This window comes from Schistocerca nitens, chromosome 12, assembly GCF_023898315.1.
Source record: "Schistocerca nitens isolate TAMUIC-IGC-003100 chromosome 12, iqSchNite1.1, whole genome shotgun sequence".
Lineage (NCBI taxonomy): Eukaryota > Metazoa > Arthropoda > Insecta > Orthoptera > Acrididae > Schistocerca > Schistocerca nitens.
In genome coordinates, this window is record NC_064625.1 from 134868029 (window position 1) to 134894988 (window position 26960).

The 26960-nt window shown below is 44.4% G+C and overlaps 2 protein-coding genes across 2 annotated transcripts in view; both read right to left on the reverse strand.

Moving 5' to 3' along the window:
- The window catches only part of LOC126214961 (platelet glycoprotein V-like), an 80065-nt gene extending 68566 nt beyond the window's left edge, over positions 1-11499 (reverse strand). The window contains exon 1 of the mRNA XM_049941596.1: positions 11470-11499. Coding sequence (XP_049797553.1) covers positions 11470-11499 — 30 coding nt within the window. The remainder of the gene's footprint in view (positions 1-11469) is intronic.
- Positions 1-23284, reverse strand: part of LOC126215108 (uncharacterized) — a 106541-nt gene extending 83257 nt beyond the window's left edge. Inside the window, exon 1 of the mRNA XM_049941763.1 lies at positions 23156-23284. The gene's annotated coding sequence lies outside the window, so the exon portion shown is untranslated. The remainder of the gene's footprint in view (positions 1-23155) is intronic.
- Positions 23285-26960: the final 3676 nt, after the last annotated feature.

Consider the following 26960-nt stretch of genomic DNA (forward strand, 5'->3'; position numbering starts at 1 on the left):
ATCACGCTGTATATTTGGAATTCGATGTGTTAGGTAAAGTGTGCCTAAGAATGGCGGATTTATACAGTATATACATAGTGAATTACTGCTGCTTGGTATATGTTGTCTTCTGGGACCTGAACAACACGATCTCGTCAATTTGGTTGTGTAACAGCATTTAGTGGTATGTTCTGTATTTTTCTCACTGTGTTATTATTAACTTGGTGGAATAGTCGCGTTTGGTGTCGTTAAGGCACTTCTAAGACTGTGGTTTGACTATTCATGTGCGCTTGGCTTTTATTGTTTCGTTTTAAGAAGCGAGAATTGTTTATAGAGATTTGTGTGTGTTGGCTTCCGGTACTTAAGAGCGCCCGAGTTAACGGCGCTATGGTTATCATGTGCTGTCTGGATGTTATACTGTATTTTTGAATTTTTGTCTTGTGTTGATATTATCTGTCGTGTGTTACAGAACATAACCAAGGTGCGTAAGTGGTGGGCAGTTGTGGTAGGCATGTCGGGGAGCTCTCAGCGGTTTATTTCTGGGGCCGTTTATAGAGGCAAGGCTCCCAAGTGTTGAGAGCTCGCTCGTCTGTGATTGCGTTGGGAGTTGCCCTCGCCCTTTGGTTGTATCAAATTATTACTTTGTTATTATACAGGGTGATTCAAAAAGAACACCACAACTTTAGGAATTTAAAACTCTGCAACGACAAAAGGCAGAGTTAAGCACTATCTGTCGACGAATTAAGGGAGCTATAAAGTTTCATTTAGTTGTACATTTGTTCGCTTGAGGCGCTGCTGACTAGGCGTCAGCGTCAGTTGATGCTAAGATGGCGACCGCTCAACAGAAAGCTTTTTGTGTTATTGAGTACGGCAGAAGTGAATCGACGACAGATGTTCAGCGTGCATTTCGAACGAAGTATGGTGTTAAACCTCCTGATAGGTGGTGTATTAAACGTTGGTATAAACAGTTTACAGAGAATGGGTGTTTGTGCAAAGGGAAAAGTTCTGGACGGCCGAGAACGAGTGATGAAAATGTAGCACGCATCCAGCAAGCATTTGTTCGCAGCCCAGGAAAATCGACTCGCAGAGCCAGCAGAGAGCTGCAAATTCCACAATCAACTGTATGGAGAGTCCTACGAAAAAGGTTAGTTATGAAACCTTATTGTCTGAAATTGGTTCAAGCACCTGAACGTCAACTACCCGAGGCGATGGATCGGCCGCCAGGCAGCCTGTGACAGAGCACTTCATCACTGGCCTCCAAGAACCCCTGATCTTACCCCCTGCGATTTTTTCTTATGGGGGTATGTTAAGGATATGGTGTTTCGGCCACCTCTCCCAGCCACCATTGATGATTTGAAACGAGAAATAACAGCAGCTATCCAAACTTTTGCCTGATATGCTACAGAGAGTGTGGAACGAGTTGGAGTATCGGGTTGATATTGCTCGAGTGTCTGGAGGGGGCCATATTGAACATCTCTGAACTTGTTTTTGAGTGAAAAAAAACCTTTTTAAATACTCTTTGTAATGATGTATAACAGAAGGTTATATTATGTTTCTTTCATTAAATACACATTTTTAAAGTTGAGGTATTCTTTTTGAATCACCCTGTATTTATTGGTTGTGTGTTGCGCTTCTTTCATTTTACGGTGCCAAGCGCCATTATCTTTCTAAAAGTCTTTTTTTTATATAAATCATTTTAAATTGTAATGCCAAGTTAACTTATTATTGGATTATCTCTTTTGGGTAAACTCTAAAAGCACTATTGTAAAAAAAGGTTCTTGATTTTATGGCCGGCCGCGGTGGTCTAGCGGTTCTAGGCGCTCAGTCCGGAGCCGCGCGACTGCTACGGTCGCAGGTTCGAGTCCTGCCTCGGGCATGGATGTGTGTGATGTCCTTAGGTTAGTTAGGTTTAAGTAGTTCTAAGTTCTAGGGGACTGATGACCATAGATGTTAAGTCCCATAGTGCTCAGAGCCATATTTGATTTTATGGCGGCAAGCCGCCGTTATTGTTTTTAAATCTCACTCTTTTAACCATTTGTTAAGTTCTGTAAGTTATATGAATTTGTTGTTATTGAAAAGAGTTTAGTATTGGCAATTTAATAAATTGTGTACAGAGTCTGCTGTTTGGATATTATTGTGTGGAACTCCGGATCTCCTTGGATAGTTCTCCTGTATGAATACACATTTGAGAGCCGTGAGTAGCATGTGTCTGTGTAGCTTCTTGTAGCAATGAGTCTCCGAGTGCGAATGCGCCGCATCGCCGCCGACGCCAATGCTAAATCGAGGCGCCCGAAGTACAGAGCCGCTGGAGGTGTGGCTCTGTGGATGCACACCATTGGGTCTGGCTGATTCCGCGCGACCGCTGTCGGGATCCAACAGAAATTTGCAATTGCGGTTCCAACGTAATGCGGCCCATCAGGTAGCATCGATACATAATACTTTAGACATAAAATTCAGGTCTGCAGCTCATGGTCCAGTGGCTAGCGTTGCTACCTCTGGATCACGGTGTTACGGATTTGATTGCTGGTCGGGCTGGGGATTTTCTCTGTCCGGGGACTGGCTGTTTGTGTTTTCCTCATCATTCCGTCATCATTCATGAAAAGTGGCGAGACTGGGCTTTGTTAAGATTGGGAAAGTGTACAGGCGCCGATGACCGCGCATTTTAGAGCCCCACAAACCAATTATCATCATTATCATCATCATCATAAAACTTAAGTCTTAGGATGTCATTCCTGACGTTTTTTTCCTGGAGCATAGCGTTGAGCCTTGTAAGGAAGTGAAACGTGAACAGGAAACACTGCAGGAATGGAGAGAACGAAAACTTTTGAAGTCTGGTGCAATAGATAAGAGGTGCGGCTAGAAAAAACCGGACTGATGCTGGAAAAAACATTTATTTACAATTATTTACAATTTCATGTTATCTCCTTCAATGTACTCTCCTCCTCGGTCTCTACACCGCTCCATACGAATTTTCCACTGTTCATAGCAATGCTGCAGATCATTTTCGGTAAGTCCATACATTACTTCCGTCGCTTTTTCTTTTACTGCTTCAACAGTCTCAAATCTAGTTCCTTTCAAAGCTGACTTGACTTTAGGGAAAAGAAAAAAGTCACAGGGGGCCAAATCAGGTGAGTAGGGTGGATGATCTAAGATGGGAATGTTGTGTTTTGCCAAAAACGTCTTCACTGACAACGCACTGTGAGCTGGGGCATTGTCTTGGTGAAGGATCCGTGACTTTTTTCTCCACAAATCGTTCCGTTTTCTCCGTACTCGCTCACATAGGGTAGCCAGGACGCTAATGTAGTAATGCTGATTCACTGTTTGTCCCTCTGGTACCCAATCAATGTGCACAATCCCTTTGATGTCAAAAAAAAAACAATCATCATTGCCTTGAATTTCGATTTTGACATTCGTGCTTTTTTTTTGTCGTGGAGAACCAGGAGTTTTCCAATGCATCGATTGGCGTTTAGTTTCGGGATCGTAAGTAAAAAACCACGATTCATCGCAAGTAATAACATTTTGTAAGAAGGTGGGATCACTTTCAATGTTTTCCAGGATGTCAGAACAAATCATTCTTCGGCGTTCCTTCTGTTCAATTGTGAGACGCTTTGGAACCATTTTTGAACACACTTTATTCATGTTGAAACTTTCATGAAGAATCTGCCTAACACTTTCCTTGTCAACTCCTGTTAACTCAGACACTGCTCTGATTGTTAAACGGCGATCTTGTCGAACAAGTTTACCGACTTTTTCAATGTTTGCATCACTTTTTGCTGACAATGGTCTGCCAGTGCGAGTGTCATCACTGGTGTCTTCGCGGCCATCTTTAAATCGCTTAAACCACTCAAACACTTGTGTTCGCGATAAACAATCATCGCCGCACACTTGTTGTAACATTACAAACGTTTCACTTGCAGATTTTCCTAGTTTGAAACAAAATTTGATGTTAACACGCTGTTCTTTCTGTACACTCAACATTTTCCGACGCACAGACAAAACGTCAACTACTTAAAACAGACGCCACGGGCAGACTGAGTGCAGGAGGCAGATGAAACTCGAGCAGCAGGCGGAGCGAGAGTCACGTGACTGGCCACGCGACTTTCAGCCCTATTGCATTCGTTTTATTGTTTCACCAGTACTAGTCCGGTTTTTTTCTAGACACACCTCGTATATGCTGAAGATTGTATGGGTAGACAAGTATCGAAGAGGCACTAACTCCAACTGTGAGGAAAAGGATTTGCTAACGTAGTGTACCTAAAACACGAGACTGGTTGAGAAGACACATCTTGGATCCCTAGGGATCGTCAGTTTGGCGATGGAATGAACTGTGAGGGAAAAAAACTGCAGAGAGAGACTGAGGGGCCGGCCGCGGTGGTCTCGCGATTCTAGGCGCTCAGTCCGGAACAGCGCGACCCCTACGCTCACAGTTTCGAATACTGCCTCGGGCATGGATGGGTGTGATGTCCTTAGGTTAGTTAGGTTTAAGTAGTTCTAAGTTCTAGGGGACTGATGACCTCAGATGTTAAGTGCCATAGTGCTCAGAGCCATTTGAACCAAGAGACTGAGGAATGACTACATTAAACAGATACAAGTGGATGTAGGTTGCAATATTCAGATATACTGTTGTTGTTGTGATGTTCAGTCCAGAGATAGGTTTGATGCAGCTCTCCATGCTACTCTACCCTGCGCAAGCTTCTTCGTCTCCTAGTTAGTACCTACTGTAACCTACATCCTTCTGAATCTGCTTAGCGTATTCATCTCTTGGTCTCCCTGTACAATTTTTACCATCCACACTGCACTCCAATACTAAATTGGTGATCCCTTGATTCCTCAGAACATGTCCTGCCAACCGATCCCTTCTTCTAGTCAAGTTGTGCCAGAAATTCCTCATCTCCCCAATTTTATTCAGTACCTCCTCATTAGTTACGTGATCTACCCATCTAATCTTCAGCATTCTTCTGTTGCACCACATTTCGAAAACCTCTATTCTCTTCTAGTATATTCATCGTCCATGTTTCACTTCCATACATGGCTACCATGCAAATACTTTCAGAATAGACTTCCTGACACTTAAGGGTATACTCAATGTTAACAATTACTCTTCTTCAGAAGCACTTTTCTTGCCACTGCCGCTTCAGTCCAGAGCCCCGCGGCTGCTACAGTCGCAGATTCGAATCCTGCCTCGGGCATGGTTGTGTGTGATGTTACTTAGGTTTACATAGTACTAAGTCTAGGGGACTGATGAACTTAGATGTTAAGTCCCATAGAGCTTAGAACCATTAGAACCATGTGCCTTGCCATTGCCAGACTACATTTTATATCCTCTCTACTTCGACCACAATCAGTTATTTTGCTCCCCAAATAGCAAAACTCATCTACTACCTTAAGTGTCTCATTTCCTAATCTAATTCCCTCAGCATCGCCCTACTTAATTCGACTACATTCCATGATCCTCGTTTTGCTTTTGTTGATGTTCGTCTTATACCCTCCTTTCAAAATACTGTCCATTCCGTTCAACTGCTCTTCCAAGTCCTTTGCTGTCTCTGACAGAATTACAATGTCATCGGCGAACCTCAAAGCTTTTATTTCTTCTCCATGGATTTTAATTCCTACTCCGAATTTTTCTTTTGTTTCCTTTACTGCTTACTCAATATACAGATTGAATAACATTGGGGATAGGCAACAACCCTGTCTCACTCCCTTCCAAACCACTGCTTCCCTTTCATACCCCTCGACTCCTATAACTGCCATCTGCTTTCTGTACAAATTGTAAATAGCCTTTCGCTCTCTGTATTTTACCCCTGATACCTTCATAATTTGAAAGAGGGTATTCCAATCAACATTGTCAAAAGCTTTCTCTAAGTCTACAAATGCTAGAAACGTAGGTTTGCCTTTCCTTAACCTTTCTTCTAAGATAAGTCGTAGGGTCGGTATTTCCTCACGTGTTCCAACATTTCTGTGGAATCCAAACTGATCTTCCCCGAGGTCTGCTTCTATCAGTTTTTCCATTCGTCTGTAAAGAATTCGGGTTAGTATTTTGCATCTGTGACTTATTAAACTGATAGTTCGGTAATTTTCACATCTGTCAACACCTGCTTTCTTTGGGATTGGAATTATTATATTCTTCTTGAAGTCTGAGGGTATTTCACCTGTCTCATATATCTTGCTCACAAGATGGTAGAGTTTTGTCAGGACTGGCTCTCCCAAGGCCGTCAGTAGTTCCAATGGAATGTTGTCTACTCAGGGGGCCTTGTTTCGACTCAGGTCTTTCAGTGCTCTGTCAAACTCTTCACGCAGTATCGTATCTCACATTTGATCTTCATCTACATCCTCTTCCATTTCCATAATATTGTCCTCAAGTACATCGCCCTTGTATAGACCCTCTATATACTCCTTCCACCTTTCTGCTATCCCTTCTTTGCTTATAACTGGGTTTCCATCTGAGCTCTTGATATTCATACAAGTCGTTCTCTTTTCTGCAAAGGTCTCTTTAATTTTCCTGTAGGCAGTATCTATCTTACCCCTAGTGAAATAAGCCTCTACATCCTTACATTTGTCCTCTAACCATCCCTGCTTAGCCATTTTGCACTTCCTGTCGATCTCATTTTTGAGACGTTTGTATTCTTTTTTGCTTGCTTCATTTACTGCGTTTTTATATTTTCTCCTTTCATCAATTAAATTCAATATTTCTTCTGTTACCCAAGGATTTCTATTAGCCCTCGTCTTTTCACCTACTTGATCCTCTGCTGCCTTTACTACTTCATGCCTCAGAGCTACCCATTCTTCTTCTACTGTATTTCTTTCCCCATTTCGTGTCAATTGTTCCCTTATGCTCTCCCTGAAACTCCGTACAACCTCTGGTTTAGTCAGTTTATCCAGGCATCTGGTACTGTTGTTGAATTTAATGTATTACATCACGTCTTCCAGTAAAACAATATTCATACACTGTGTCCCTCTTCTATGTCCACGAAAAATTTCGGAGCGTCAGTTGAACCTGATTACCCTCTGCCGATCTACCTACAAGGAAAGTATTTATTTAACGTCTGTGTGGCAACCCAGCTGCCGATCCACCTACAAGGAAAATATTTATTTAATGTGTGTGTGGCAACCTAAGAAAAAAACTATCAGATACTAAGACCAGCACTGGAAAATGCATTCTTTTGTAATTATCTGAAAACGAAACTATTAGTTTCGTGTTTTTAAACTATTGATTTTTAATTGCTTAGTGTACAAAATTATTTCCAAGGATTGTAAGTTTTTACTATTTCCTCATTTGATTTTGTCAGTTGTACCTCGTTTGTTTCAGTTTAGCATCAATTCCAGGCATTGCAGTGCTCAACATTAAATTCTTGCTGAGTCATGGTCTAGTGGCTAGTGTTGCTACCTCTGGATCACAGGTTCTCGGACTCGATTCCCGACCTGGTTGGGGAATTTCTCTGGCCGGGGACTGGGTGTTTATGTGGTCATCATCGTTTGATGATCAACCTCATTATTCGTGACAGTGGCTAGAGTGGACTGTGAAAAAATCGGGATTTTGTACGGTCGCTGATGATCGCGCATGTTGGGCGCCCCGCAAACCAATCATCATCCTAACCCGTTAGATAATAGTATTGGTTGAAAACAGTCTTTGTTGCAATTTTAGTTTTTTTGTTTTTGATCTATGCGTTTCACCTTATTTAGGGTCCGCCCCCGGTAGCTGAGTGGACACTCTCTGCATCCCCCGGTTTCTGTAGGACACATTTCACCGGCACTCACCCACATCAGAGAGTTCTTTATTGACTTCAGCTACTTACGGTCAGAACTTCCGACGACACGGAAGCCCACCACAAAAGACTATTATCGCCTCTATCGACAGCGGCAACCTGTAAATACGGTCACCCACAGACATCCTGAAGTTGCCTGGAACGCGGTGTGGCGAGCGGTACACACGCCTTTTCTACCTACGACGGTGCGTTCATTGTGGTACGTGGTTGTGAATGGGAAGTTCGCTACTCGCCAGAGGTTACATTCCATACATCTGACGGACGACCCCTTGTGTCCGACATGCTCAGTCGCTGACTCGGATGCACACCGTCTGACGTGTGCCGCGACCAGCGAGTGCTGGCTACTGACGCAGCGCATGCTGGCATTACTCTTGCGGCGATTGCCGGAGTCTATCTCCCCCGACGTCGTATACTTTCCATCAAACACAACGAACGCCGTTAACTGGCTAAAAGTCATGGCCGTTTACTACATATATTGCGATGCTCCCAAAGGCACACTCGATTTTTGGTCCCTATTGATGACGACACATGCAGCTTTCAGCCGCCACCCGAAGTACAAAACTCGTTTCGCAAATTATTTAGGTTCCTTATTTGCGGATCCTCCTGCTCACTGGGGCGTTCCGGGTACGAGACGCTGAAAATGAAGAAGAATCCTGGAGCATATTGATCCTCTACGGACGGAATAGGGGGGAACCCCTCCCAACAGACGAGAAGACGACTCGGACGCTCGGCTACGGCAGTTGTAGGATCTTTCTTTGTAATGAAACAAAAATAAATCTATAATACAAAAAAAAGTTATAAAAATTAAATAAATAAATAAATAAAACAACATCGACAAACCCACTACATCCTCTTCCTGATCCTTCGATCCACTAACTCGAACACGTTGCTTGGGCGTGGCGGCGGGATGGCCAGGCTTCGGGTGTCGACCCCTGCCCTACCCGTCGTCCTGCTCCTGCAGCGGTTCATTAGAAAAAAAAAAAAAAGTGGACAGCGCGACAGAATGTCAATCTTAAGGGCCCGGGTTCGATTCCCGGCTGAGTCGGAGATTTTCTCCGCTCAGAGACTTGGTGTAGTGTTTTGCTAATCATCATCATTTCATCCCCATCGACGCGCAAGTCGCCGAAGTGGCGTCAACTCGAAAGACTTGCACCCGGCGAACGGTCTACCTGACGGGAGGTCCCTAGGCACACGACATTATTATACCTTATTTAGGAATCTTCAGGTTGATGTTAATTTGGTATTTCTTAGAACGATCCCTTAGGGAGTATAGCCAAATGGCATCGCCGAATACATCAGGCCAACAACGCCTTCGTTAAACTGAGTAAAAACTTTCTAGATGAGTTTAACGAAGTCGCGATGTTGGTCTGATGTATTCGACGATGCCCTTTGGCTACACTGTCTAAAGGATCGTTCTAAGAAATACCAAAGTAAGATCAACCTGAAGGTGCCTAAATGAGGTGAAACGCATAGTTGAAAAATAAAAAACTAAAATTGCAACCAGGACTGTTTTCAACCAATACTGTTAAGCACTGGTTCCCTGTATGCCACAGATGGATTGGAAGAATTTCGTTAGATAATAATTTTATTAGAAGAAAATCGCAGACTTCAGTTTGAAGAACATTGTGAGACAGCAATTCATACGTAGGAATCTGACGAGCTTCTGAATATCAAAAACATTTTAAATGTGTCTCTGATTCCGGGTTAAGCTGAAGGGCATAGAGTTGGAAGGTCTATGAAAAACGGCAGATAATGCTTGACATTGTACTAATTAGTTGTAATATAAGTCTGGAAAAGCCTGTACACATTTCTCTGACCACCTGGTGAAAGCCAGGGTAACTGCAGATTGTAGATCATGTACCAGCCAAATGAACAGGGACTCACACAGGTAATTCTTACCTTACGAAGGTACTGACAAAAAACGCTGAGAAGGAGAGAAAGATTCACTGATAATCTACACTCCTGGAAATTGAAATAAGAACACCGTGAATTCATTGTCCCATGAAGGGGAAACTTTATTGACACATTCCTGGGGTCAGATACATCACATGATCACACTGACAGAACCACAGGCACATAGACACAGGCAACAGAGCATGCACAATGTCGGCACTAGTACAGTGTATATCCACCTTTCGCAGCAATGCAGGCTGCTATTCTCCCATGGAGACGATCGTAGAGATGCTGGATGTAGTCCTGTGGAACGGCTTGCCATGCCATTTCCACCTGGCGCCTCAGTTGGACCAGCGTTCGTGCTGGACGTGCAGACCGCGTGAGACGACGCTTCATCCAGTCCCAAACATGCTCAATGGGCGACAGATCCGGAGATCTTGCTGGCCAGGGTAGTTGACTTACACCTTCTAGAGCACGTTGGGTGGCACGGGATACATGCGGACGTGCATTGTCCTGTTGGAACAGCAAGTTCCCTTGCCGGTCTAGGAATGGTAGAACGATGGGTTCGATGACGGTTTGGATGTACCGTGCACTATTCAGTGTCCCCTCGACGATCACCAGTGGTGTACGGCCAGTGTAGGAGATCGCTCCCCACACCATGATGCCGGGTGTTGGCCCTGTGTGCCTCGGTCGTATGCTGTCCTGATTGTGGCGCTCACCTGCACGGCGCCAAACACGCATACGACCATCATTGGCACCAAGGCAGAAGCGACTCTCATCGCTGAAGACGACACGTCTCCATTCACGCCTGTCGCGACACCACTGAAGGCGGGCTGCACGATGTTGGGGCGTGAGCGGAAGACGGCCTAACGGTGTGTGGGACCGTAGCCCAGAGTCATGGAGACGGTTGCGAATGGTCCTCGCCGATACCCCAGGAGCAACAGTGTCCCTAATTTGCTGGGAAGTGGCGGTGCGGTCCCCTACGGCACTGCGTAGGATCCTACGGTCTTGGCGTGCATCCGTGCGTCGCTGCGGTCCGGTCCCAGGTCGACGGGCACGTGCACCTTCCGCCGACCACTGGCGACAACATCGATGTACTGTGGAGACCTCACGCCCCACGTGTTGAGCAATTCGGCGGTACGTCCACCCGGCCTCCCGCATGCCCACTATACGCCCTCGCTCAAAGTCCGTCAACTGCACATACGGTTCACGTCCACGCTGTCGCGGCATGCTACCAGTGTTAAAGACTGCGATGGAGCTCCGTATGCCACGGCAAACTGGCTGACACTGACGGCGGCGGTGCACAAATGCTGCGCAGCTAGCGCGATTCGACGGCCAACACCGCGGTTCCTGGTGTGTCCGCTGTGCCGTGCGTGTGATCATTGCTTGTACAGCCCTCTCGCAGTGTCCGGAGCAAGTATGGTGGGTCTGACACACCGGTGTCAATGTGTTCTTTTTTCCATTTCCAGGAGTGTATAACGTTTATGAAAATCAGTTCACAGTTATATTACCTGAAGGTCAAGAAGAATCTGTTCATGTTTAGGTTATGGTACGTCTTAGCACTATTTCTAAACAGTCAGGTCACATTAATGCAATCACCACCTACGTTCGATGTCAACGTGCAATAACCTCTCACATCTGGCATGTGGGAGCACTAGCAGTCGCGTGGAACCGGAAAACAGTGCTACCAGTGAAACTTCCTGGCAGATTAAAACTGTGTGCCGGACCGGGACACGAACTCGGCACCTTTGCTTTTCGCGGACAAGTGCTCTACCATCTGAGCTACCCAAGCACGACTCAGGCCCCGTCCTCACAGCTTCACTTCTGCCAGTACCTCGTCTTCTACCTTCTCTAGTGCTATCATTGTCGTAATGCGGAAATGGAGCGATCTACCCGACTTCCAACAGGGCCTGATCATTGGCTTTTGGGCCAAAGCTGGAAGCATTTCAGAAACGGCTAAGTTTGTACACTGTTCGCGTGCGGCCGTGGTTAAACTATACAGTGCATTGCAAAATGGCGCTATCGAAAACCGGCGCCGAGGCAAATGCGGTGCACGATGGGACACAAGTGACTGAGGTGAGCGACGGCTGCAGAGATGTGTACAGGAGAACTGATGGGCAGCTGTTGAGCAAGTGGTTATTCAGATGAACCAAGGGACTACCAACAGACTCTCCTCAATGACTATTCACGGAACGTTGCTGTGTATTGTTCTCTGTCTGGTTCATGCACGCTTGCTGACTGCTTTTGATCAGCGATGGGGGCTAGAACTTGAACGCCAATATCACAACTGGACTCCACTGAGTGATGACAGGTGGCCTTTTCACATGGTCTTCGGTGTGCGAGGCCCTGCAAGAACCGTCAGAAGGGTGCACGTTGGAGAAGGGAGCGTTATGGTATGGGGAATGTTTTTGTGGCATTCCCTGGCGATCTCGTCATTCTGGAAGGCACAGTGGGTCAACATAATTATCGTTGACCATTTCGACACCTACACGGGCTTTGTTTTTCCTTGGCACAATGGCATCTGTCAGCAGAACAATGCAAAGAGTAGCACTGTTCACGGTCTACGGGCGTGGGTTGAAGAGCACCAGGGTGTGTTTACCATACTCTCCTGGCCACCAAACTTCCTGCATTTAAACCCAGTCCAGAATCTGTGAGACCACCACAAACGGGCTCGTAACGTCGTGGATCCTCGACTGAGAAACCTACTGCAGCTGGACATGGTACTGGAATTGACACGGCTCCATATCCCTGTCAGTACCCTCAAGAAACCCACTGACTGTTTTCGTGAATATCCATGCTGCAAAAGGTGGTTATTCACCCTCTTGACAGATGGTCAGATTAATGCGACTGGTCCGTGCATGTTGAAGAAGGGTGCACGTTGGAGGAGGGAGCGTTATGGTATGGGGAATGTTTTTGTGGCATTCCCTGGCGATCTCGTCATTCTGGAAGGCACAGTGGGTCAACATAATTATCCTTGACCATTTCGACACCTACACGGGCTTTGTTTTTCCTTGGCACAATGGCATCTGTCAGCAGAACAATGCAAAGAGTAGCACTGTTCACGGTGTACGGGCGTGGGTTGAAGAGCACCAGGGTGTGTTTACCATACTCTCCTGGCCACCAAACTTCCTGCATTTAAACCCAGTCCAGAATCTGTGAGACCACCACAAACGGGCTCGTAACGTCGTGGATCCTCGACTGAGAAACCTACTGCAGCTGGACATGGTACTGGAATTGACACGGCTCCATATCCCTGTCAGTACCCTCAAGAAACCCACTGACTGTTTTCGTGAATATCCATGCTGCAAAAGGTGGTTATTCACCCTCTTGACAGATGGTCAGATTAATGCGACTGGTCCGTGCATGTTGAAGAAGGGTGCACGTTGGAGGAGGGAGCGTTATGGTATGGGGAATGTTTTTGTGGCATTCCCTGGCGATCTCGTCATTCTGGAAGGCACAGTGGGTCAACATAATTATCCTTGACCATTTCGACACCTACACGGGCTTTGTTTTTCCTTGGCACAATGGCATCTGTCAGCAGAACAATGCAAAGAGTAGCACTGTTCACGGTGTACGGGCGTGGGTTGAAGAGCACCAGGGTGTGTTTACCATACTCTCCTGGCCACCAAACTTCCCGCATTTAAACCCAGTCCAGAATCTGTGAGACCACCACAAACGGTCTCGTAACGTCGTGGATCCTCGACTGAGAAACCTACTGCAGCTGGACATGGTACTGGAATTGACACGGCTCCATATCCCTGTCAGTACCCTCAAGAAACCCACTGACTGTCTTCCTGAATATCCATGCTGCAAAAGGTGGTTATTCACCCTCTTGACAGATGATCAGATTAATGCGACTGGTCCGTGCATGTTGAAGAAGGGTGCACGTTGGAGGAGGGAGCGTTATGGTATGGGGAATGTTTTTGTGGCATTCCCTGGCGATCTCGTCATTCTGGAAGGCACAGTGGGTCAACATAATTATCCTTGACCATTTCGACACCTACACGGACTTTGTTTTTCCTTGGCACAATGGCATCTGTCAGCAGAACAATGCAAAGAGTAGCACTGTTCACGGTGTACGGGCGTGGGTTGAAGAGCACCAGGGTGTGTTTACCATACTCTCCTGGCCACCAAACTTCCCGCATTTAAACCCAGTCCAGAATCTGTGAGACCACCACAAACGGACTCGTAACGTCGTGGATCCTCGACTGAGAAACCTACTGCAGCTGGACATGGTACTGGAATTGACACGGCTCCATATCCCTGTCAGTACCCTCAAGAAGCCCACTGACTGTCTTCCTGAATATCCATGCTGCAAAAGGTGGTTATTCACCCTCTTGACAGATGGTCAGATTAATGCGACTGGTCCGTGCATGTTGAAGAAGCGAGAAATGCTCTGACACACAAGTTTAGAGGTTAGGCTCCTGGCCATGTATGCGGAAGGAGGTAAAATCGGATTCTCACCTGGCTTTAGAGATTTTCGTTTGCCTTGCTTATTTAATCTGAATGATACGATGACTACTTTGTAAAGGTAAAGGTCATTACACTTTGCTACGAGATGCTTTCACCAATCCAACTTGTCTATATTAAACAATGGTCCCATTTCCATGCGCTTTTTAAATAAGACGAAGAAGCTGCAATAATCACGAAAACTCTAAGTGGCGACCGTGACACGGCCATTGTCGCCAGTTTGAATAAACAAATTTCGTATTATTCGTGCTGTTGGAGGTGCTTTGAGTTAAGAAACCTCAGCCTCAAACTAGTGATAGGTCTCACTTCTTTACGAGAAAAGAATGAAAGATGGTTGGAACTTCATCTTGCTGGCTGCGGGAGACAAGTATTCGTCATGTCACATGGAAGCAATAGTTTACTATTGACGCTTTAAAATTGCCATTAAAGTTGCATTCCTCATCTAATCATTAATAAATAAATTAATTAATAACTGTTGTCGCAGTTGTTAGTACGCTAAGTTCTGTACAACTGAGGGGTGGAAATACAAGTGGTACAAGTGAATTTCATAAGGAAAATGATCTGAATGGACATTCTGAAAGGCAAAGTGAGGATCTGTTCTGGGTAGACGAAGAGCAAGCGATTTCATGCATACTGCTGTACCCTGTGACGATAAAATTTAAGCTCTAAGCCATTGCCCGGACTGCATTCAGAATACAACTAAGAGAACTGAAATAGTGGATAGAAGGAGATTTGCTTGTATCTTTAATAAAGGTTCAGATACCGTATGCACTTTTTTGAAAGTACAGAAATAGACTAACTGTATGCTTTTACGAGTACTCATAGTAGTATTTATGCATCTTTAAATTGGCCATATTTTGAAATACCGCTTGTACATCTCGAAGCAACATCAGAATACTGACACGGTACATGAGAAGGTTCTTGGATGTGGCTATATATATATATATATATATATATATATATATATATATATATATATAGGGTGAGTCACCTAACGCTACCGCTGGATATATTTCGTATACCACATCAAATACTGACGAATCGATTGCACAGACAGAACGTGAGGAGAGGGGCTAGTGTAATTCGTTAATATAAACCATAAAAAAATGCACGGAAGTATGTTTTTTAACACAAACCTACTTTTTTTTAAATGGAACCCGTTAGTTTTGTTAGCACATCCGAACGTATAAACAAATACGTAATCAGTGCCGTTTGTTGCATCGTAAAATGATAATTACATCCGGAGATATTGTAACCTAAAGTTGACGCTTGAGTACCACTCCTCCGCTGTTCGATCGTGTGTATCGGAGAGCACCGAATTACGTAGGGATCCAAAGGGAACGGTGATGGACCTTAGGTACAGAAGAGACTGGAACAGCACATTACGTCCACATGCTAACACCTTTTTATTGGTCTTTTTCACTGGCGCACATGTACATTACCATGAGGGGTGAGGTACACGTTCGACGGGCGTTTCATAGGACGTGGAGGACGCATAAATTGGCCAGCCCGTTCTCCTGATCTTACACCTCTGGACTTCTTTCTGTGGGGTACGTTAAAGGAGAATGTCTACCGTGATGTGCCTACAACCTCAGAGGATATGAAACAACGTATTGTGGCAGCCTGCGGCGACATTACACCAGATGTACTGCGGCGTGTACGACATTCATTACGACAGAGATTGCAATTGTTTGCAGCAAATGATGGCCACCACATTGAACATCTATTGGCCTGACATGTGGGGACACACTCTATTCCACTCCGTAATTGAAAACGGAAACCACGTGTGTACGTGTACCTAACCCCTCTTGGTAATGAACATGTGCGTCAGTGAAAAAGACCAATAAAAAGGTGTTAGCATGTGGACGTAATGTGTTGCTCCAGTCTCTTCTGTACCTAAGGTCCATCACCGTTCCCTTTGGATCCCTACGTAATTCGGTGCTCTCCGATACACACGATCGAACAGCGGAGGAGTGGTACTCAAGCGTCAACTTTAGGTTACAATATCTCCGGATGTAATTAACATTTTACAATGCAACAAAGGGCACTGATAACGTATTTGTTTGTATGTTCAGATGTGCTAACAAAACTAACGGGGTTCCATTTAAAAAACGTAGGTTTGTGTTAAAAAACACACTTCCGTGCATTTTTTATGGTTTATGTTAACGAATTACACTAGCCCCTCTCCTCACGTTCGGTCCGTGGAATCGATTCGTCAGTATTTGATGTGGTACACGAAATATATCCAGCGGTAGCGTTAGGTGACTCACCCTGTATACATAGGGTGGTCCATTGATAGTGACCAGGCCAAATATCTCACGAAATAAGCATCAAACGAAAAAAACTGCAAAGAACGAAACTCGTCTAATTTGAAGAAGGAAACCAGATGGCGCTGCCATAGGTCAAAAATATATCAAAAGTGTTTTTTAAAATAGGAACCCCCATTTTATTACATATTCGTGTAGTACGTAAAGAAATATGAACGTTTTAGTTGGACCACGTTTTTCGCTTTGTGATAGATGGCGCTGTAGTAGTCACAAACGTATAAGTACGTGGTATCACGTAACATTACGCCAGTGCGGACGGTATGTGCTTCGTGATACATTACCAGTGTTAAAATTGGCCGTTTACCAATTGCGGAAAAGGTCGATATCGTGTTGATGTATGGCTATTGTGATAAAAATGCCCAATGGGCGTGTGCTATGTATGCTGCTCGGTATCCTGGACGTCATCATCCAAGTGTCCGGACCGTTCGCCGGTTAGTTACGTTGTTTAAGGAAACAGGAAGTGTTCAGCCACATGTGAGACGTCAACCACGACCTGCAACCCATGATGATGCCCAAGAAGGTGTTTTAGCTGCTGTCGCTGGTAATCCGCACATCAGTAGCAGACAAACTGCGCGAGAATCGGGAATCTCAAAAACGTCGGTGTTGAGAATGCTACATCAACATCGATTGCACCTGTACCATATTTCTATGCACCAGGAATTGCATGGCGACGACTTTGAAAGTCGTGTACAGTTCTACCACTGGGCACAAGAGAAATTACGGGACGATGACAGATTTTTTGCACGCGTTCTATTTAGCGACGAAGCGTCATTCACCAACAGCGGTAACGTAAATCGGCATAATATGCACTATTCGGCAACGGAAAATCCACGATGGCTGCGACAAGTGGAACATAAGCGACCTTGGAGGGTTAATGTGTGGTGCGTCATTATGGGAGGAAGGTTAACTGTCCTCCATTTTATCGATGGCAATCTAAATGGTGCAATGTATGCCGATTTCCTGCGTAATGTTCTACCGATGTTACTACAAGATGTTTCACTGCATGACAGAATGGCGATGTACTTCCAACTTGATGGATGTCCGGCACATAGCTCGCGTGCGGTTGAAGCGGTACTGAATAGCATATTTCATGACAGGTGGATTGGCCGTCGAAGCACCATTCCGTGGCCCGCACGTTCACCGGATCTGATCTGACGTCCCGGCATTCCTTTCTGTGGGGAAATTTGAAGGATATTTGCTATCGTGATCCACCGACAACGCCTGACAATATGCGTCAGCGCATTGTGAATGGATGTGAGCACATTAAGGAAGCCGAACTACTCGCTGTTGAGAGGAATGTCGTTACACGTATTGCCAAACGCTTGAGATTGACGGACACCATTTTGAGCATTTATTGCATTAATGTGGTATTTACAGGTAATCGGCCGGCCGGTGTGGCCGTGCGGTTGTAAGCGCTTCAGTTTGGAACCGCGTGACCGCTACGGTCGCAGGTTCGAATCCTGCCTCGGGCATGGATGTGTGTGATGTCCTTAGGTTAGTTAGGTTTGAGTAGTTCTAAGTTCTAGGGGACTGATGACCTCAGAAGTTAAGTCCCATAGTGCTCAGAGCCATTTGAACCATTTTTTTTACAGGTAATCACGCTGTAACAGCATGCGTTCTCAGAAATTCTAAGTTCACAAAGGTACGTGTATCACATTGGAACAACGAAATAAAATGTTCAAACGTACCTATGTTCTGTATTTTAATTTAAAAAGAAAACCTACCTGTTACTAACAGTTCGTCTAAATTGTGAGCCATATGTTTGTGACTATTGCAGCGCCATCTATCACAAAGCGAAACAAGCGGTCCAACTAAAACATTCATTTTTCTTTACGGACTACACGAATATGTAATAAAAATAGGGGTTCCTTTTTAAATGGCTCTGAGCTCTATTGGACTTAACTTCTGAGGTCATCAGTCCCCTAGAACTTACAACTACTTAAACCTAACCAACCTAAGGACATCACACACATCCATGCCCGAGGCAGGATTCGAACCAGCGCGGTTCCAGACTGTAGCGCCTAGAACCGCCTGGCCACATCGACCGTCTCCCTATTTAAGCCGGCCGCGGCGGTCTAGCGGTTCTAGGCGCTCAGTCCGGAACCGCGTGATTCCTACGGTCGCCGGTTCGAATCCTGCCTCAAGCATGGATGTGTGTGATGTCCTTAGGTTAGTTAGGTTTAAGTAGTTCTAAGTTCTACGGGACTGATGACCACAGATGTTAAGTCCCATAGTGCTCAGAGCCATTTGAACCATTTGAACCCTATTTAAAAAAACGCAGTTGATATCCGTTTGACCTATGGCAGCGCCATCTAGCGGAACAACCATAGCGCCTTCTGGTTTCCCCCTCCAAGCTAGACAAGTTTCTTCTTTGTAGTTTTTTTTCGTTTCACGCTTATTTCGTGAGATATTTGGCCCGGTCACGATCAATGGACCACCCTGTATATATATATATATATATATATATATATATATATATATATATATATATATATATATATATATGCGGAATGTGATAAAATGTTTGATCTCTCTGAAAAGGCACAGACGCACTTCAAATATCTGTTTGTTCCCCACGACAGAAAGGAGCAGTGAAGCAGCTCAGCAGAATGTTTTCCGTAGTGGAAATGAAAGCACAACACTGTATTTCTACTAAAGCCATTTGTGTTACACCATAGGAGGAAGTTGCTACAGACACGGAAGGAAATACAATACAACACAGGAATACCAGACGTATCAGTATTAGCCAACAAAATCCTCTAATACTGCAGTTCAAATATTCGGTAACCCGTGATCTCGAGTTCATAGGAGCGGACTTTAGGAGCGCCCCATCAATATCTCTTCGGTAGCCTTTGTATCAAGAAGCATTTTCAATAAAATTGGAAAAATGGAAAAATCTTATAAAGACGTACAAGTACATTCTTCCACATAGTCATGAGTTGTATAAGAATATATTCCCCTCACAAGCAGCAGTTACCGTGGGTGTAAGAAGAAGAAGATGCGGAGAAAGAAGACGGCGTGGTCAGAGAGGGGGACAAGAAAGGCTGAAAAATGTGCATCACGCGTGTTGCCAAGGAGGCTATCTTCAAGAAATACCGTAGAAGGACGTGATTTAGATTCTACTGACACTGGCTGTCAGGGGGTTATTGAAAGTGCCTATGAATAATCTCTTGTACATTTTGGACCCACACCAATGTATTTTCGTGTCGGTATTTTAATTTTATTTACTATTTATCTATCGTTTTTCAGCTTGTTATATGAATTTCGCTATATATACTGACTTATTGTTGTTTTATAATCGACATGTATTGTACTATGTATATCATGTGTGTTGTACCAAAAAGTCTTCAAGGCATAACACAGCAAATGAAATGTTTTTGCACTAGTACAAGTTTAAAAAGTCTTAAGATATATTATATAAGTATATATATGATATATATTATATATAATATATTTTTATAATATATACTACCTAAAACTGGATTGTTATTGTTTTTGTCATCTTCCGTCTCAAGGCTGGTTTGATTCCGTTCTCCATGCTACTGTATCCTGTGCAAGACTTTTCATTTTTGAATAACTACTGCAACCTACATCCTTCTGAAACTGCTTACTGTATTCCTCCTTGGTCTTCCCCTACATTTTTGTCCCGCAGACTCTTCTATTAGTTACGTGATACAGCCATTTAATCTTGAGCATTCTCCTGTAGCACCATATTCTAAAAGCTTTTATTCGCTTCTTGTCCAAACTGTTTATCACCCATATTTCACTTCCATTCACGGCTACACTCCACACAAATATTCCACAAAAGACTGCCTCTCTTAAATGTGTATTCGAAGTGAAGAAATTTCGCTTCTTCAGACACAGTTTTCATGCCAGTGTCAGTCTAGATTTTATATCCTCTCTTCTTCGGCCATCATCAGTTATTTTGCTGTCCAAATAGGAAAACTCATCTACTTCTTTTAGGTCATTTCTTTACCTAATTACCTTAGCACCAGCTGATTTAGTTCAACTACATTCCATTTCCCTCCTTTTGCTTTTCTCGATGTTTATCTTATATCCTACTTTCAAGACAACTATATGCATACTACTATACAAGGACTAATTGGCTATTAGGAAAAAAAGTATCAGATGTTTAGACAGTACGACACATAATTTATAAACAGCTATTTAACTTTGGCAGTCACTTACTCAGTTTGTTTCAGCAAGCACTTGGATTATTCGTACTGTCTGCCCCTCTGTTAGTGTCACAGTAGCGGTGCGATCGACTTTTTGAAACTATCTATACAGTGATGCGGGTTAAGATCCCATGTACAACACGCTGGGAGCCACTCAACATGATGCAAATAAAAAATATAATAAAATAAAAAATAAAAAAATTAGAATTCTGTGTGACATTGAATAGCGTTAAAAAAGTGCAGTAAATAGTATCGTTGCAAGGTGTAACGGGTAACATAAGAGCTTCTGCTCCAGGAGATTGTGGGTTCGAATTTCGTCAGACGTACTAACGTTTCCTTTATTTTGAAATCTTCATCGAAATGACTTCGATCATAATTGTTGTTCAATTAATTGGTTTAAATGTAATTTTCTTAAATTTCTTTTCCTTTGTCATATCGGTTTAATCACCATACGAAGTTTTTCGTTCATTTCTTCCTTATATTATTCTTTGCTCAGTACCAGCTAAATTTCTTCATATTTGTCTATTATAATATTCAATTACTTAAAAATTCCGATATATCTGCTAAAAACAAAAGATGAAATAATCTATTTTTATTTGTGGAACGGTATGAAACCAACAGCAATCAGCACACAAACATTTAAAATATAACCTAAATATCTGTTGCACTGGGGACAAAATAATACCGATGAAAATTGCGTGGAAAATGGGTTTATAAGTAAAACGAAATTCGTGCAAAATGAGACATAGATGAACGCCATTAGGTCGACAAATAAACAGGGTGATAAAACAAAAGAAATTAATAAAAAAACCACATGAACAAATACTTCAAGCGGAGAAAGAATGATAGCAACAAAATGAGAACAAACGAAGTTGACATTATGAAAAAAATAATGGGACAAAGGAATGGAACTAAAGATTACATTTGCATTAATTAATTGAATAAAAATTATGATCAAAGTAATTCTGATAAAGATTTAAAAATAAAAGAAGTTTAGAACACTGGACAAGGTTGGAACACGCAACTTAGTGCATTTGACGCTGTTATGCTATCCAATGGGCAACACAAGACCGTACAAGTAAACTCTTATGACGCTATTGAGTGTCACACAGAATTTCGATTTTTTCCTCAATTACTGACTGGTTGCAGCGTGTGATACTTGGAATTTTAACCTACACTAAAGCGCCAAAAAACTGGTATAGGCATGGGTATTCAAATAAAGGGATATGCGTGTGATGGAATTGTAACCTACACTGAAGAGCCAAAAAACTGTTATAGGCATGGGTATTCAAATACAGAGATATGTAAACAGATATAAAACGGCCCTGCCGTCGGCAACGCCTATATAACACAACAAGTGTCATGCAGTTGTAGGAGCGGTTCCTGCTGATACAGTGGCAAGTTATCAAGATTTAAATAAGTTTGAACGTGGTGTTATAGTCGGCAGACGAGCGACAGGACACAGCATATCCTAGGTAGCGATGAGGTGAGGATTTTAGGATAAGGCAAAACATCATATCTCTGAAATTGCTGTGGCCAGGAAAGGATCCCGCAAGAACGGGACCGACGACGATTGAAGAGACACAAGTGCAACCTTCCGCAAATTGCCGCAGATTTAAATGCTAGGCTATCAACAATTCTCAGCGTGCAAGCCATTCAACAAGAAATCAATATGGACTTTCGCAGCCAAGATCCCACTCGTCTACCGCTGACGACTGCACAGCACAGAACTTTACACCTCGCCTGGGCCCGTCAACACCGATGTTGGACTGTTGATGACTGGAAGCATGTTGCCTGGTCGGACGAGTCTCGTTTCACACAGTATCGAGTGGATGGACGTCTATGGGTGCGGAGACAGCCCCATGAAGCCATGAGCCCCGCAAGGGACTGTTCAAGCTGGTGGTGGCTCCATGATGGTGTGAGACATGTTCAGTTGGAGTTATATGGGCCAACAGATACGCCTAGATACGACTTTGACAAGTGACACGTACGTAAGCATCCTGTCTGATCACCTGCTTCCGTTCATGTCCACTGTGCAGTCCGACGGACTTGGGCAATTCCAGTAGGACAATACGACATCCCACACATCCAGAATTGCTACAGAGTGGCTCCAGGAATACTCTTCTGACTGTAAATACTTTTGGTGGCCACCAAACTCCCCAGACATGGACATTATTGAGCATTTTTTGTTTCTTCAAACATGCTAATCAGGAGAGTTCTCCATCCTCTCGTACGGATTTATGGTCAGCCCTGCAGGATTCATGGCGTCAGTCGCCTCCAGCACTACTTGAGACATTAGTCGAGTCCATCCCACGTGGTGTTGTGGCACTTCTGTTTGCTCATGAAGACCCTATACTATATTAGGCAGGTATACCAGTTTCTTTGGTTCTTCAGTGTATATCGCAGTATAGAAGTCGATCAGACCACTGGAGACCTCTCGTTGTGAAATGAGGAGGCCAGCATAATACTGAAAGTGCAGCTTCAGGATAGTGAGAGGTCTCTCTTCTTGTTGGACAAATGAATGAGCAGAAGTGGGAACTGTACGTACCTTGCTCCCTGTGAGCTGCAGGTACTCCAGGTGGGGAGTGACGGAGAAGACGCTCTCGTCGACGGTGGCGAGGTCGGCGACCGCCCTCGCCTCGACGCGCCTCAGCAGCGGCGTCCTGGAGAGGGCGTCCGCGGGCAGCGCGACGAGGGGGGCGGCGCGCCACGAGAGGCGCAGCGTCGCGACGCCGGGGGGCACGCAGGGGGGCACCGCCAGGGGGGACGCGACGCGCGAGCAGTCCGCCAGGCAGCCGAACACGAAGCACGGGCAGCCGCCCGCAGGAGTGGCCCCCGCGCCGTCGCACGCCGCCAGCGCCGCCGCGGCCGCCGCCAGCACCAGCGCCCCGGCCGCGGCTGACCACACCTGAGGAGGAGCGCGTGGGTCGAAACGCCACAGGAGCCAAATGTTCCATCACTCGAGACACTCCGCACCGCGTGGCTGATTCGCTCTACCAGCTCTGTTCAAAAAATTCCGGAGCTTTATGCACAACATTTTTCTGCACTTACCTTTCCCTTATTCTGTGTGGTCTCCTTAGAAATACTCTCTTCCGCAACGCCGTTTCGACTTCCGGATGCAGTACTGGTACACCTCTTGCCGGATCGCGCAAAGTGACGTCTGAGAATTTTCTTTTATCTCGTCTATAGTTGCAAATCTTCGTCCTCCCAAGGGGGTTTTCAAGTTTGGAAATAAAAAAAAAGGTCTTCAGGGGCCAGGTCTGGAGCATACAGAGGATCAGGCAGCACAGTGATTTCGGTTTTTGTGCAATAGCCATGCACCGATTAGGTTCCTTTCAGATTACGGTGATACAATAGCTCCCTACTTACCAATCATATACAACCGCTCGCTCACCGATAGATCTGTACCTACAGATTGGAAAATTGCGCAGATCGCACCAGTGTTTAAGAAGGGTAGTAGGAGTAATCCATTAAACTACAGACCTGTATCATTGACGTCGGTTTGCAGTGGGGTTTTCGAGCATATACTGTATTCAAACATTATGAATCACCTCGAAGGGAACGATGCTGTAATTTACCGTCTAGTAAGGTCATCCGAAGACCAGTATCAGTTGCAAAGCGATTTAGAAAAAATTGCTGTATAGTGTGGCAGGTGGCAGTTGACGCTAAATAACGAAAAGTGTGAAGTGATCCACATGAGTTCCAAAAGAAATCCGTTGGAATTCGATTACTCGATAAATAGTACAATTCTCAAAGCTGTCAATTCAACTAAGTACCTGGGTGTTAAAATTACGAACAACTTCAGTTGGAAAGACCACATAGATAATATTGTGGGGAAGGCGAGCCAAAGGTTGCGTTTCATTGGCAGGACACTTAGAAGATGCAACAAGTCCACTAAAGAGACACCTTACACTACACTCGTTCGTCCTCTGGTAGAATTTTGCTGTGCGGTGTGGGATCCTTACCAGGTGGGATTGACAGAGGACATCGAAAGGGTGCAAAAAAGGGCAGCTCGTTTTGTATTATGACGTGATAGGAGAGAGAGTGTGGCAGATATGATACGCGAGTAGGGATGGAAGTCATTAAAGCAAAGACGTTTTTCGTCGCGGCGAGATCTATTTACGAAATTTCAGTCACCAACTTTCTCTTCCGAATGCGAAAATATTTTTTTGAGCCCAACCTACATAGGTAGGAACGGTCATCAAAATAAAATAAGAGAAATCAGAGCTCGAACAGAAAGGTTTAGGTGTTCGTTTTTCCCCCGCACTGTTCGGGAGTGGAATGGTAGAGAGATAGTATGATTGTGGTTCGATGAAGCCTCTGCCATGCACTTAAATGTGAATTGCAGAGTAATCATGTAGATGTAGATGTAGATGAATGTGTGGGTGCATTATCGCGATGCAAGAGCCATGAATTGTCTCGCCACATTTCAGGCAGTTTCCTTCTCATGTTTTCTAACAAGGGTCGTAACATGTCCTGATAGTATTATCGATTAACTGTTTGTACCTGATTCACGAATTCAAACTGAAAGTCCTTCAAAGCGAAAGAAAACTATCAGGATGGCTTTTACATTTGACCTGAGCAAGGACCACACAGCCAACAAAACTTATAAAGTGCCAAAGAAACACAATTGCAAAAAGCGAAATAGCACAAAATTATGAAATTAGCATACTAGCACATTCCTTACATATAATAAAAGTGCAGTTAGATGAACAGCAGCATACAGCAACATTATGTCAAATATACATATGCTCTTAGTGTAAAAGAGAAAACATGAAAGGGCAAACACCGTACAACATACAAAAAATACAACAGTAGCTGAACAGCAAAACTGCAAATAACATCATATAACAACATGAAAAATGTAGCATACGGACAGACTTACTTAAAGCAAAAGAAAAACACAAAATGACAAATACAATACAACCAACAGTATGAATAATAGCGCTAGGATAACAGTCACATAAAATGCACAAGCGAACAGTAATGAAAATTGTATGTGCAAATGGCGATTGTATGCAAATTAAAACGCAAAATTACATACCCAATTACGAACTGCGCTGGTGCAATGTGAAAATGAAGACCTCAGCAGCTCATGAATTAAATTTGGATGCCAGTGACTTTCAAATAATCTGTGAGTAAGTTATATTTATCAAGACGGTGAAATGAAACAGGAACATTGGTGGGTAGGGGGCAACCTCTGGCAATCAGTTTCATGTACAAGTCTGATTGTGACGTCGAGTACTTTTAACATGCCAATGTGATGTGGTTAGATCCACTACGGCTGTTGTGTCATTGTCACAATGTCCAGACATGAAAATCTTCAACCATTACATGTGCTCGGGGTAACTCCTATGTCCCAGGCTCATGCAAATGATGGAAGTCACATGATGACTACAAAGCTGCACCGAGGCGAACCATGGTGGAGAAGAAATGTTCAGCTGTATTGCCACACTTAGTATGGTGAGAGACATACCATTCAAAGTTCTAAGAGTGATAAGCAGCCTACTGTATTGTCAGTGTGAGATCCTTATAAGGGATCGGCATTGGGTGTAACTGCCCTTCTGTAATGCTCCTTTAATCCAGAGTAACTGAACGACAATGGCCAAGGACTACACGTCTCTGATGGCCACCAAGACGTCCAGAACATGTCTGTTTATCAAAAGTGGGGTTTTGCAGTTTCGAGTCCGTAAGTATCAGGACGAACTTGAATGTCCGGGTACCCTAGCTCCGCCGTGTAGGTAGAAGATTAAGGTGGAAGCGCAAACATTTGGCAGGCGCCACTAGAAGGGCTGTAGAGGGCATATCCAACGCCCCCTCAGATTTAGAACCGCCTGTATAGATATGAGGACACTGAGGCCATTGTATGCTGAGCAAGTGCTCCAGGCCGCGAGTGAGGGAGGTCTCCATGCGGAAATCGTACAGCAGGTATGCCACTGGAGCTTGCACGACGAATAAACGAAAAAGAGGAGTTTTGAGTCCTATAGAAGGAGCGTAAATAGATGGCATAGCTGCGAACTAATAAAGGAGTTCTCTTCATTCGTCGTCCATGTGGCGCCTGAATCGACCCAGCAGACCTGCGGGATGGCGGCTGCCTACGCACCCCGTGTGGCCTCGGAATTTGGTAGAGCAGCTGGTACCAGCAGTGCCCTTGCGGTTCTGTAGGGGATGGCCAGGCGTGCGGAGGGTCGATCTCCACAGCCTCCCCTGTCACTCTGCAGCTGCAACTGGCTCATGGGCTGAGACTACACACTGGACAGTCAGCACTCAGCAGTGAGACATTTGCTAACAAGGTTGAGGTATTTATGATGGCGCTTCCATTGCACTCTATGGCGGTAGGAGTCGCTATGACG